The 14,424-nt window shown below is 52.1% G+C and overlaps 1 protein-coding gene across 5 annotated transcripts in view; it reads left to right on the top strand.

Moving 5' to 3' along the window:
* The window catches only part of GRIK3 (glutamate ionotropic receptor kainate type subunit 3), a 179,193-nt gene extending 165,578 nt beyond the window's left edge, over window positions 1–13,615 (top strand). For all 5 annotated transcript variants that reach the window (XM_053268204.1, XM_053268202.1, XM_053268200.1 and 2 more), the window contains exons 14-16: window positions 9,499–9,721; window positions 10,512–10,762; window positions 12,985–13,615. In XM_053268204.1, the coding sequence (XP_053124179.1) occupies window positions 9,499–9,721; window positions 10,512–10,762; window positions 12,985–13,182 (672 nt within the window). In that variant the 3' untranslated portion in view covers window positions 13,183–13,615. The remainder of the gene's footprint in view (window positions 1–9,498; window positions 9,722–10,511; window positions 10,763–12,984) is intronic.
* Window positions 13,616–14,424: the final 809 nt, after the last annotated feature.

Here is a 14,424-nt window from a genome sequence, read left to right as displayed (position 1 = left end):
CCCCTGAGGGGAATATCTGACAATGCTCACACATCAAGTCTCTCATTCATATGCAACCGGGGCAGACCCTGCTTAGCTAAGGGGACAAGTCATGCTTGCTACCACAAGACCAGCTCTCCTCCATTGTATAAAAAAGATACAATGTAAAATAAAGAATAATAAAGTTAAACAAATTTAAAGACCAGGCTAAAACCACATTTAAAATTACATTTTTTAAAAGTTTTGAATTAAAAGTTATTAATAAAATGCTAAAAGTTGATAACTTTAAAAACTAAAGAACCTACCAGATATAAGCAGCAGATAAAACATTAAAAAGATGTGTTCTTAATTGTTTTTAAAAAGCATTGAGGGAGGAAGCATGGTGAAGCTTTTCAGGGAGGGCGTTCCAAATCCGAGGGGCCACAAGCAAAAAGGCCTTGTCTCTAGTCCCCACCAACTGGATCTCTGTTATTGGTGGGGCCATGAGCAGGGCCTTAGCTGCTGAGCGGAAGGCCCTGGCAGGTTCCTATGGGCGAATGCGGTCCAACAGGTACCCTGGCCCCAAGCCGTGTAGAGCTTTAAAGGTCAAAACCAGCACCTTGAATCTAGCCTGGAAGCAGACCAGTAACATGGAGCTGCCACATGAAGTGACTTGAGCCCATGAGCATCCTTGCATCAGCATTCTGGACCAGCTGAAGCTTCTGAACCATTGTCAAGGGCAGCCACACATAGAGCGCATTGCAGTAGTCCAATCTGGATCTTACCAAAGCATGAGTGACTGAGGTCCGGTCTGACTTCTCCAACTAGGGCCGCAGCAGCTGGCGTAGCAGCCGTAACAGGTAGGAAGCACCTCTGCACACTGCTGCCACCTGTGTCTCCAACAGTGTCAGGTCCAGAATGGACAGTGTCAATGACGCTGGACAGTGTCAGGTCCAGAAGCACCCCATGCTGCAGGCTTTGACTTTCAGAGGGAGTGTGACCCTGTCCAAGACCCCATTCACCTCACTACTTGGACGATCAGTTTTACCAACTCAGAGCACTTCTGTCTTATCTGGATGAAGCTTCAGCTTCTTTCCCCCACCCAGTCCCAAACAGCCTCCAGCTGCCAAAAAGCTGAAGTAGCCCTGCACTCGTGCTCCCCAAGCCCAAAGGGTCCACAAGGCTGTGTATGGATTTCCAGGCCCTGAACCCAACACCTACCCCACACCTGTTAGAATTTCTGGGGCAACCATCTTCGTCTCCACCCTTGACCTGACCAAGGGGTACTGGCAGATCCCCCTTTCCCTGACCTCCAAGGAGAAGACTGCCTTTCCTGACACCAGGACCTTATCTAGTCCATGGACTGATGTTTTCAGCATCTTATGGAGCAGGTCCTCAGTGGGCTGGAGTCATTTGCAGCAGCCCACTTAAATGACATCATCGTCCACTGTCCATCATGGGCAAGCCATGCTGGCCATTTGGCTTGGGGTTGTGTTGGCGCTCAGGGAGGCCAGGCTGTCTGCCAATGGGGCCAAGTACAAGGCTGCCAGCGTTCCATACAATATATCTGAGGTTTGTGGTCAGGAGTGGGCAAGGTACAGCCCCCACCCTCTCTCTCTCTCACATACACACAGCAGTTCCTAGGACTGGCAGGATACTGCCAGGGATTCATCCTGCTCTGGTTGCCCCCTGAGGTGACCTGGCTCAGAAGTGGCCTCCCTCCTGGATACGATGGCCCAGGGCCTAGAACTGAGCCTGCCTGCTCTGAAGGAAGCGCTCTAGAGATGGCCCCCAGGCAAGGGATAATGAATGCCAATGAACATGAAGGGGCTTGCTCAGTTTCAAAACGACAGCAGGGCACCTCTGGAGCACACCCACGCCCATCGAGAGAGCTGGGCTGCTTCTGCAGCTGCTGCTGGTGTGTCTTCATGCACAATCATGCACATGCTTTGGTAGGCGTGCAGTTGAGCAGCGGCTGCCAGGAGGGATGTTTCCTGAGCTGATCCGTGGGAGGGCAGGAGTTCTCTGTGCCCTGCAGGTGTTGGATTTCCAACCAAGTGCAAGGGCAGAAGAGCTGCTGGTAGCTCCTGCTATAAATAGCCCACCAGCGAGGTTTTGTGAGGTTGCAGCCAAGAATGACACTCCTCAGTTATTCCCTGGTAGCGGGGAGGGGGTGCTTCGGCGGCGGCGGCAGTGGCTGCTCTCACGGGCTCACCTCTGCTCACTGGGCAAAGAGGCCCCTTTGAAAGCCCTATATTGAACAGGGGGGTGGGGAGCAACTGGCCCTGTCGAAGCCCAGCACAGCACCCCTCCCAGCGGCCGTTGCTGCCGAAGTCTCTAGATTTTCTCCCAAGGAAGTGTGTATAGGATTGCAGCCCTAACTGAGAAACTCAGTGCATTTTAAATTTTTTTGTGTCTATTGCTGCCATTAATGTTTGTTTGTTTGTTTGTTTGTTTATTTATTCAATTTATTTATTCAATTAATATCTCTTAATATCTCAAATTTAGTATAGTCTTCATTTATCTTCTTCAGGTAGTATTTTGTTTTTGTGGTTTTTTAAAATATTTTGCTTTAAACCACCATGAATTCTCCCTGCCCCTGCTCTGTTCCAGCTTATACTCATATTCTAAATCTTCATAAAATGTACAGAACATAAAATGTAACTCCAAAATGACTCCTTTTGAGTCATTTTGGAGTTACATTTTATGTTCTTCTCTCTGGGTGTATATGGTGACCGTGACAAACTCAGGCATGAATGCCTTAATCCCTGGTGCCCGTTTGGTAGGGTCAGTTGTCGAATTTAGTGGTGAAGCAAAGGCACTCAGCACAGCCTCTCGGCATGAATTTTTGTTTGGTATCTTCACCCCAGTTATTTGGGAATGGAGTGGGGTGGTAGTCTGTAGCTGGTGAGGGACCCATGGCAGCACTACACACAGCTAATTAGACAAGGTTACAAATGGACGTGGTATATTAGGAAGTGTTGGGATCTCAAGTCTGGGTATACAGATCCTCTCCAACTATTGCAGGTCGATATCCAGAGCAAATACAATTCAACTGGACTGCACACCAGCTAATTCGCATAACATGCAGATTATTTTCAAACCAATTTGCATAACATGCAGTTTAGGATGCCCAGATTGGGAATGCTTGCATATGGCAACCCTATCCCGGAGGGTCACGCAGCCCTGAACAGAGCTGGACTGTTGGTACACTAAGCTCAGTATGGTCTGTTCTGCCGGGGATGCTGCCAGAGCCTCTGCCCTAGCCCTGAGCTCTGGGCCCTCGGCACACACTGCCTCATTCGGAGCCGGAGCCGGAGCCTGGGTCCATCTGGCTGGGATTGACTGGAAAGCAAAAGAAAACTGGGGTGGCATTCACAGAGGCGTCACACCTCCAGATGCAAGAAGCTCTTCTCTTCTGCGCTGGTTGCCAGGCCTCACGTCATGGAGTGTGCTGCTGTCTCCAGTTCCGGGCATCTGTCATGATCCTATATGTTGGAACCCCTCAGGTGGGAGATGGGACAGGAAGTCCAGAGAAAGAAACTGAGTGGGAGACATGCAGTGACTCAGGGGCTGGGACACCCCCCCCCCCACACACACAACCAGGTGAAGCAGGAGATCCCTGGCCCGCATCCCCTCCAGGCCTGGGAACACTGCCTTGCCCAGGTCACAGGAGTCCTCTGACAACCTCCTGATCACACTGTGGCCGTTGCCTCTTCTGCATTTCTTGCTGCCTCGGATGGTAAGGCATGGGGGAGCAGAGGTATTTACTTGCTCTCTGAAAGTGCATAGACTCTTAATGTTGCCCTATTAGTCGGTGCGGAATCTGAAGTGATCACAGAATGTGGGGGCCTTTTTAGCATGGCATCTGTGAAAAACAGAGGTTTTGCGTTAAAGCAAGGATTGTATTTCGCCTGCCAAATATATTGGAGAAATATAAAGGAATTTTTGTCTGCTGCGTAATAGTCTTCTTGAAGGCTGGGAGCTCTATTTGGTGGTCCCTGTTGGTGTGTTAATAAAGTGCAGGAAAAACTTTGTTCAAGTGGCTTCGTGAGTGTACAGAAATGTTAAATTCTCAGGATTTAGTATCTTCACTCAATTGCTGAAAATCAATTTATTTCTTCATACTTGCTGGAATTGAAAAACGAGAGCCAGGGAGTTACTTTAGATGATGATTTAAAAAACAACAACATCGAGGTCTGAGGGAGGTGCCTCTTGCCAGCTCCTCTGGACGGCCCCATTAATTTGCTTGGCCGTCTGGCCCTGAAAGACCCGTTATTAGAAGAGGCTCCCGAGCCGTGACTGCAGAGAATGGATTCCGCTGCCTGCCATGCTTGTCCTATTTGCTACGGTCAACGCGGTTCTTGGCCAACATTTTCGTAGCATGATTGCCTGTCATTTGCACGCTAGGAGCACATTTGTTGTGTCGGGTGGTACAAGCCGGCTGGAAGAAAGACAAATGTTCCTAATTCTCCGGAGCTCACAGTCAGGGTTTCCCTAATTAATGATCCGGGGGTGGGGGGGGAGGAGTGTTTCCTGGGCACAGAGAGCAACTTGGCAGGAAGCAGAGCGGGGCCCAAGTGGTGGGGATGGGAGGGAGCAGGACAGGTCGGAAGGAGACAGTCAGAGCAGGACCCTCAGGTGTGCTCAGGCCAATTACCTGCAGGATACCGTGGGTGGGGCCTCCTCCTGGACTGCACTGCTGCCTTGATAGTGGCTGCCCAGCCGTCACACCACAAGCAAAGCCACCCGAAGCCAGCCAATAGAATCCAGCCAAAATGCTTGGGAAGTGAATAGTACAGACAAGCCCAGCAATCTCCAGGGAGTTATCCAAACAGGGCTTCATGCTGCCGGGTATCCAAAGAGCGGATCTGCTTTGCAGCAGATTCACAGCTGTTTTATTCGGGGGATTAGATGGGCCGTTCATATAGGGTTGACTCCTCTCTGCCTTCTTTCTCCTGTGTGTGTTCCCACAGCTTGCTCTGGGTTTTTCCTCCATCCAATCACAACCCAGGAGGAGCTGCCTCCTTTCATCATCATTGTTGTTGTTGTTGTTGTTTGTTGTTATAGTTTGACAGCTGGAGTTCTGCAGGATTGACTAGTCAAAACCACAGAATACTTAGCCTGAACCGGCTGAATCTGACCCAGATCTTTGCGGATTTTTATAATGAACTTGCCTTTGTGACTGCCTTCCTCACTTTCATCATGTCCCCCATGCCTGACCATTTAAGATGCTACAGAAGTTTAAAGTAGAAATCCTTGCATTCTGTCCGTGATGAAGAAAACTGCAGCCTCATGGAACCAGCTCAGACACAAAGGGCTCAGGTTGCACTGAAGCGGTAGTCTCCATGGTTAAGCTTCCAGGCGTCCTCCAGCAACTTCTGCATATGGAAAGCCTGGTAAAGGGGAGTGAATGTTCCCAAAAGGTAACAAACATTTCTTCGGTCAAGGAATGAGCATGCAGGGCAGGGCTGGCTTTCCCTTACATCCGTGGCCGTGGAATTCTCCACTGAGACAGAGAGCAGAATCTCCCCCTCTCCAGCACAAGAAAGGCTTATGATAGCCAAACAGTAACTAAGGACAGTTTTGTAACCTGAATGTGAAAACTTGTGGCAGGATTTGTGCTGCTGAAGTTTGTTTATGGACTGAAAATGGAGGGGGGGGGGTTTGGGGGCAGGCAAGGCTTAACACCTCCTCTTATGATGCCCAGTGAAAGCCCCTCCCGAGCTGCAGGCTCTTTCTGAAGCTGATCACCCCCACTTGAAGTTTTTGGTTTTTTTTAAATGACGAAAGTGCGAGTTTTGAAAAAAGCCAAATAATTGCCCCATCACACATTGCTGGAGAAGAGTTGGGGCATACCAGAAAGCTTGGGCTTGTTTTTGCTTCTTCAAAAAAAGCCACCACAAATAGAGGATTATCTTACCCCAGTCATAATTTGGGCTGAACTGGAATGCACAACAGTAATTCGGGGGAAAGCAGAATCATGTGTGAACTGGTCCCTGATAGCCAGCAGATATGTGGACCTGCACCTTCCATTCCGAAGGAGATGCAGACTAAAAGCCCTGTGTGTCCAAGTCCCTGGAGGGGCTTCCCTGCTGCATCCAGGCCTGTTGCTGATGGCCTTGACTCAGCTCTCTCACTCCACGAGCAGCACCCCCAGGAGAGAGTGTGCGGAGTTTGCTGGCCTTCTCCACATCATGATGACCCTTTGCGGGTGGGGGGAGAGCGGCCTCCACAGCAACATTTCCTGGCAAACTGTGCAGAGGCTACGTCCCAGGAGAATGGGTGCCAAAGTCCTTAGGAGGGGCCCCGAATGCAGAGGCCTCTCTTAATTTCAACAAAACAACCCATTTCAACAGCCATTCACTGACTAGAAATGAGAGTCTCTTTATAACATCCAATCATCATGGAACAAAGGGTGTCGTGTCTCCATAAATCTTCTGGGGGGGGTGTGTGTGTGTGTTAATTGCTGCCTGGCACTTAAATCAATAGATGACAGATACCTGATTAACTTCAAAAGCTGATGTTGTTAATTGCCTGCTGTATTGACTGTTAGCTTTTAATGACAAGCAATTACAGTGGACATTTGACAACTAATATGGTTATTAAAAAAGAATATGCCCTCTCCAAGATGATGTGGCAATAGAAAGTGAGAGTTAATTTGCATGTAATCAAAGCCTAGGCCTAATTGGAGCTGCTCTCCTTTGAAGCGCGACTGACTTTTATGGCAGTGTGAAGGCAATGGGTGGGAACCCGGCAGACCCATCTTGGAAGCCTTCCATCCTGGGGAGTGCTGAGCCCCAGCTTTGCTTTCCTGCAGCTGTCCCCAAAGGTGTGCAGTGGAAGTCAGTCAAGTCAGAGGATGTCGGCAGGAGGCAGACGGCGTTCCTTTGAATAGCGGGATGTGGAGAAATCGAAGCCCTTGTTTCCTGTGATATGTGGACACGCCTCTGGTTTTTTCCTCCACACTTGTCTTTTTTGACCAGAGACCTGTCTGGGCTGAGTGAGGACATCATGGGCAATGGTGCTCGGTCAGGTCTTGGGCAGAAGTTCCCCGGGACCTTCTCAGCTGGACTTGTGCGGGAGGAGCGTCAACATCAGCGTTCTAAAGGGGCTGCTGCTTCTCATAAGGCTGTTATGGCTCAGGGGGCAGATTGCGATATAGCGCCACCCCCCGTCAGGATCCCCAGCCCCCCTCCTGGGTACTGTCAGTGTGGCTTGTGTCAGAGAAGTGGGCTCTAAAGAAGAGGCAATGCTGATCATTGGAGTAGCAGCCAGGTGACTTCCAGATAGTGGATCCAAAGGGAAACATCTCTGACCCAGGGGGATAGACTTGGGGAGGGGGATCTGGTGACCGGCACAGGGAGTGAGGGGTCCTTTCAGGCGCAGGGGGCAGCTGGGCAGGGGCAGCGAGCAAGTAAGGGAGTGAGCAGTGGCACCGGCCCCACACCGGCCAGGTAAGCAGCTCACTTACTCGCCGCCCCCACCTGGCCCCCTGATCGTGCCAAAGCGCTTCACCCCAGCTGGGCCTGGTTTGGTTCCATCACTGACTGAACTGGCTACACTTCAGTCCATGATCAAACTGATGAACCGGCCCCAATTTGAGGCGAACTGGTTTGACACGGCCTGTCCATGCACACCCTTGGCTGTTGCAACAGACCTGCAACACAACTCAGTCTTCCCACATTTTTCAAACAGAGACAAACGTGGAGGTGAGCTGTGCTTTACCTGGACATCATCACAGCACAAGCCAGGTGCGTAACAATGATAGGGCAAGGGGAGACAGTTGTCTGGGGCCCCACTGCCTGGAGGGGCCCCCCAGAGGCACCTCACGTGACTCCCCATTGCCCCCTGCCCAGCCCCAAGGCCCCTCAGCCCCTTGCCCTCTTCGCCGTCTCTCCAGCTTGTTCTCCTGGCCGGCAATCGAGGGAGCAGCCCAGCTGCCAAGAGCTCCTTTTCTCCCGCCTCTCAGCTGATCGGCGGGTGGGCGGGGCTTCCACGGAGGCCTCCGTGTAGGCCGCAGTGAAGCCTGAACTCGAGTAGGGCCCCCAGCCAGCCAGGAAGGAGGAGGCAGCCAGAGTGTTCTCTGCAGCAGAAGACCCCTTGCTGCCCTGCTTAACCCAGACCAGCATTTGCCAGGTAGAGTGTGAACTCCTTTTTGTGGTTCCCTTTCCCGCCCCCCCCCCCCGCATATATAGGGATCTGCTTGCCATAGGGCTTGGATATGGGGGTGGGGGAGGAGGGACCGAGAAGTCTCTGAATATTTATTTTGAAACAGCTTGGAAAATTTGCTGACTTAAAAAAAACTATCTAAAAAGTCCTATAAGTGGCTTGTTTCATGGCAGAAAATTGCAAAAACTTCTGGAACAGTATTTTATTAATTTTATTTATTCATTCATTCATTTATAAATGCACTTATGTTCAAGTTGTTTTGTAACCCAGAAAGTCTGAGTGAGAACTGTGAAGCATGTGTGGTGCTTTTATTTTATTTTTCTTGTGTGTGAACTGCTCCCCAATAACTTGCAGGGACTTCAGGGTCAATCTGGCCAACATGTGAATGCAGCACCTCCATTCCAGAGGAGATGTGTCTTAAAGGGCTTTAAAAGCCTCTTGTGAAAAACCTCCTGCAATCAAACTTGACTGAATTTGTTCAGAATTCTGGGAAAACAAACATAGGCTCACCCTGCATGGTTGAAAGTCTCCTTTGCTAATCTGCAGCGAGGGGCCCATTTTAATAATTCATCTTTCTAGTGTGTTCTAGGCATTAAAAGTAAAACAAATGTATAGTACTCAATGTATATCACTATATATTGTGACGTGTGCGTGTGTGTATTCAGTGAAATGTATTTCCAGGCAGCATACTTATTTTGGAATATCAGACTTAAATCCTTGGGGGCCTGGGATGTGCGGAGGCCCTGGACTTTGAGTGGGGGGGCCCCATTTTAAAATCTTGTCTCTGGGCCCACTCCAACCTTGCTACGCCCCTGGCACAAGCACTTGCAGTGACAAAGCATTCTTGACTTCTCTGCGGTCTATTTTCAAACTCCTTTTCCTTTTGGCATTTCCTTGGCCATTTACGTGCCGACGCCACACGAGGGATGCCAGGGAAGCATCCCGTCGCCGCAGCGCGGCATTTTAGAGGGGCAAGTGGCACAAGCGGCCGCTTTCACACAGCTTTTTAGGTCTAAACAGCGCTGCAGCAGGGTGAGGCGGCAGGGGTTTGGAGGACCTGCCTGCCTCCTCTTAAGGGGATCCCTCGCCCTGCACCGGAAGGTTTTGGTGCCAGGGAGCCAAAGTGTTTCGGCGGGCACTGAAGTGCTTGAGGCTCATCCCTACTTCCGGATCAGTGTTCAAACTGATTTCGGTAGCTCTGCAGAAGACCTGGGTAGCTGGTGGTGCCTGCCTACTGGCTCTTCAGTGCCCCATTCAAGGGACTGGACAGGTGGTCTGGCTTTTAGGACCAGCAGAGTATTGGGGCAGACCCTCCAGATTCATCACGACTTCTTTCGGTTTTTCTTTTTCATGGGGCCGCCCTCTCAGAAATCCAGGATCTCCACTTTTGAAAAGATGTGGGCATTCATGAGCAGCAAGTCCTCTGCTCTCGTGAAGAATAATGAGGAAGGCATCCAGCGCACCCTCACCTCGGACTATGCCCTGCTGATGGAATCCACGGCCATTGAGTACATCACCCAGCGGAACTGCAACCTGACCCAGATTGGTGGGCTGATCGACTCCAAGGGCTACGGGATTGGCACCCCCATGGGTGAGGAGCAGCAGCAGCAGCTGTGCCTTGGTGGTGGTGGTGGTGGGGCAAAGGGGCCCAGTGGCAGGAGCTGGAGGACAAAGGCCATGTTTTCAGCAACGACTCTAGATGTCTGTGGGCAGGTGGGGTGGGGCTGCTGGCCAGCTGGGTTGGCAGCGGGAAAGCGAGTTAACCTCTTGGCTCTGGGGGAAGCAACCCAGCCTGCCTCTTGGGTCATCTCAGGACACACCACACCCTGACTAGGGGTGAAAGGCACTGAGACGGCCAGACTAGAAATGGTGTGGGGCTCCCAACCACTCTTTCTTTTTCAAATCATGGCTGTAGGGCCCCCAATATGGACTGGGGCCATGACATGCTGTGGGGTGGGGTGGGCTGGGGGTGGGGTCTTCGCTCCACACCATGGCTGCAGTTGGAAGGCTCCCCTGAAGTTGCTTTTAGCCACGGAGGTGGAAACATAATGGGCACACATTTTGCCTGGATGCTTCTGCAGAGTCACAGCTTTCATTTTTAAAAACTCACTGGTTTCTTGGATGTGGGCAACACCTGCTGAAACATCAGAAGCCACAGAGGGGCCTGGATACAATGTTCAGGAGCTGCAGAGTTGGGGCGGGGGCTGAAGCACTCCTACCCCTTAACCATGAGGAGCAAAACCAGAATAGATTTTCCAAACAATAAGGCACTTTTCTGGATGTGGAGATGTATTGGATGGCCTTGGTTGGAGAGCAGAGGCGGTTGTCCTGCCCTTGGCCCCTTTGCTATCTGTTCACATGGCTGCCTCTCCCACCTTCAGGCTCCCCATACAGAGACAAGATCACCATCGCGATCCTCCAGCTCCAGGAGAATGACAAGCTGTACCAGATGAAAGAGAGATGGTGGAAAGCCAGTGGCTGCCCGGAGGAAGAGAGCAAAGAAGCCAGTGCTCTCGGCATCCACAACATTGGCGGGCTCTTCATCGTCTTGGCGGCTGGGCTGGTCCTCTCCGTGTTTGTAGCCACGGTGGAGTTCATCTACAAGCTGCGCAAGACCGCGGAGCGTGAGCAGGTAGGTCGCAGCCATCCCCAGCCACCAGCCGCAGAGCCAGCTGAGCGGCAGCCTAGGTCCAGCCCTGCCCGGTGGACCCTCTGACAATGTCCCATGTGTGTGATGTCACACGCACGGGGCGTGCCTGAGCCCTGAGAGAAATCCCCTCCCCGCCCACGAGCGAGCACTTGCCCATCCTTTTCAGGCAGCAATCGCTGCCTGAAATGACAGGGAAGGGCTTGCACGGGCTCTTTGGAGCTTGAGGCCATGCCCCATTTGTGTGTGATGTCATGCACAAAGGGGGCGTGGCCTCCAGATCCGAAGAGCTCGAGCGAGTCCTTCCCTGTCATTTCAGGCCGCGCTTGCTGCCTGAAAGCATCTATTCCCCTTTCTCTCCCTCCAGAGAGGGAGAGAAAGGGAGAATAGATGCTTTCAGGCAGCAAACACTGCCTGAGAAGGATGGGCAAGCGCTCACTTGTGGCTCTTAGTAGCCCAGGCATGGGTGGGGTGGGGTTCCTTTGGGGCTTTTCTGGAGCCTGAACCATGCCCCCCTGGGGTCTTCAGCGGCCCCTACCATTGGCGATCCGGGTTCCTTGAACCCGTTCGCACAATGGTGGCTACGCCCCTGCCAACTACTCCTTTCTCCTCCACTGGAGCAGAAAGAGGGCCCCAAAAGATCTGAGTAGAAAGGAGTGCCTCACCCACTCCACTCAGGACTAACTCCCCTTTGGGTCCAACTGCACATTGCTCCCTGCACATGTTTTGCCAGGGCATGTTTTGGTTAGTGTTAAAGAGCAGCCATATTGGCCCACAGGGGAAAGGGGCTTTAATCCCACTAGAGTCGTCCCAGATCACCTCCCCCCCATGACTGCTGTTTGCTGAGCATGTTCCAAGTCTTAGAAACCCCAAGACAGAGGCCTTGGAGGAGGGCATTTCTCTGCCAGTTCCAGCTGCAAGGAAGGTGTTTCCAACCACTGCTGAGGTGGAGACCGAAACACTGATGAATCTCAGGTCACCACTGACTTGGCAAAAACTGGCTGGCTTGCTAGTAGCTAGAATCACAGGTGAGTCACAGCAAAGCCACAGCAAAGGTCAACATTCCTGGGTGGGCGCCCCCCCCCCGCCCCCCCCCCCCCGCCCAGAGAACTATGGAAGTGTTTGTCCGCACACCCCAGGTCAGATATATTAATGGCAAAGCAATCCAAGCCCAGAGCCAAGGGATCCCTTCATGTGGGCCTGACTCCTGCCAGGAAAGGAAAGGAATCGCAACCAAAGAAAACTCCGTTCAAAATGAACCCTAATCTATCACTGTCAAAGCAACTCAGTTAACATTACGAATACGACAAATATTTCTATATAATAACTGTTTTATGCCGTTTTTACTGTGTCATGTATTTTCATCTGTTTTGACTTTTAAATATTTTAAAATTTGCACACTGCCTAGAGATGTACATATCAGGCGGTATAAAAATATGATAAATAAATAAATATGCCGCTTTTCAACCAGAGTTCCCAAAGTGGTTTACACAGATATAAATAAAATGGCTCCCTGTCCCCAAAGGGCACGCAGTCTAAAAAAGAAACATGAGATAGTCACCGGCAACAGCCACTGGAGGGATGCTGTGCTGGGGGTGGATAGGGCCAGTTGCTCTCCCCCTGCTAAATAAAGAGAATCGCCACTTTTAAGGTGCCTCTTTGCTCAGTTAGCAGGGGACAACATTCCAAGAATGAATCCAGATCATCAACACAACTAATAATGAAATTAAAATGTCTCCATTCCATCACAGTAACACAGTGCTTCAAACCATCCAACCTTGAAATGTCCACAAAACACGGCACAGACAGAACGCAGCCCGAGTCAGTCTGGCTGCAGCGTCTCACTCAGCCTTCCTTCTGCCCAAGGTCACGAAGCTGTTCAAACACCAGGCAGCAGCCTTCTAGCTGCTTCACGGTGCATTCTGAAGAGATCTAGAAGTGGCCCCCTGCCCTCTCTGCCCTCTAGCACACACACACACTCCATGCCGCGAGCTTCTCATGCCCATCGAGGTGGTATTGCTGCTCACGGCTCATGGGCTGTCACTGCAGCCTCTGAGTTGAGCAAATCAGTGGGGCAGGATCCCTGAGGGCGTCACCGGCGGCCTTCCCAAGCCATGCACCATGTTGCCCCCGCCCTGGGGGTCTCTGCTGCCCGGCCTCATGCCAGTCTCACCCCTCCCCTCCCCTCCCCTCCCCTCTGTTCCCAGCGCTCCTTCTGCAGTGCCATGGCCGACGAGATCCGGCTCTCCCTCACGTGCCACCAGCGTGTGAAACACAAGCCCCCCCAGCCCCCGCTCATGGTGAAGACAGATGCGGTGATCAACATGCACACGTTCAACGACCGGCGGCTCCCTGGCAAAGACAGCATGACCTGCAACACAGGGTTGACGCCCGTGTTCCCCTAGCAGGAGGCGGGGTGAGAAGTGGGGAGGGGCTTGCTGGGAGGGGAAGGGATGCACGTCCACATCGCGGCAGCCGAGAGAGAGGGAGAACTCAGCCAGGCTTGGATTTCCCTTTGGAGCACCAGGCCTCGAGGGCACCTGCAGCCACCAACCGACTTGGGAACCGGAACTCAGCGCATGGACCGTGATGTCTTCAGTTTGGGGCTGGTTGACTAAGAACAAGCCCAGTCGAGGTTTCAGCACAGCAGGCCTCTCAGCATCGGACCCCAGCTTCTCCTCTCGCCCATCCGCATCCAGGAGTCTTGATGTTTACATAACACATGAGCGGAAGCAGCCACCGTGCAGGGTGTCGGCTGATCTGGCACAGAGAAGCGTCCCAAAGCCCTCAAATCCAACGCTTCCTTTTTCAGTATGGCAATAAACAAAATGACTTGGGGTTCGGACAGTGTGGCGCCCTGAATCTGGCAGCCTGAATCTGGCAGCCGCAGCACACTTCAGAGTTCTCACGTGGGTGGGGGTGGTCGGGGTGGGGGGAGATGAGTGAGAGGATGCGATTCATTGTCAAAGCCACTGCCTTCCGTGGAAGGAGCAAAACTGTGACCTGTTACCTCAGTCCTGTCCGAACTCCTGCTGCACATCAGGAAGCCCGCCTCCCCCCGCATCTGGCTTGCGTGTCTGTATCCTCCTGGGAGGAGGAGGAGGAGGAGATGATGCCACAGAAGCACCTGTTTTTGTCATACATGTGGCTGAGGGTGTGTAGAGAGGGGAATGGGCTTCGTGTCAGTTCATGGGATCCCTGGAGAGGAGAGGAGAGGTGCTGGCCACAAAGCCAAGCTTCCTGAGGCTTGGTTTGGTTCCTGGAGCCTGGGAGGAGGAACCGTGCCCTCGACAGTTGCTTCTTTATCACCTCAGTGCCGCCTGTTCCACGCCAATCCTGTAAGACCAAGCAAGGCCACAGACCTGGCAGGGGGGAGAAACCCTGGTGAAACTTGCCAATGGCAAATGATGGCCACTCCGTTGGCTTCACCGGTGTGTCGGGGGGGGGGAGGGAGGGGAGGAGGTGGATACTATTCAGCATTTAAATTTTTTTTGGGGGGGGGGAGGTTTGATAACATTCCAGGCAATGAGCAACACTGCTACCCCAGCCCAAACATGACTGTTGGGGGAGCAGCCCATGGGCTTTGGCGATCATTGGGATCCTATGCATGGTTGCTGAGCAGAACACCCCACTGCGTGCAGTGGGCC

The sequence above is a fragment of the Hemicordylus capensis genome, chromosome 7 (genome assembly GCF_027244095.1).
Source record: "Hemicordylus capensis ecotype Gifberg chromosome 7, rHemCap1.1.pri, whole genome shotgun sequence".
Classification (NCBI taxonomy): Eukaryota; Metazoa; Chordata; class Lepidosauria; order Squamata; family Cordylidae; genus Hemicordylus; species Hemicordylus capensis.
The sequence above is the reverse complement of the archived record's forward strand: the minus strand, read 5'-3'. Positions and strand labels throughout refer to the sequence as shown.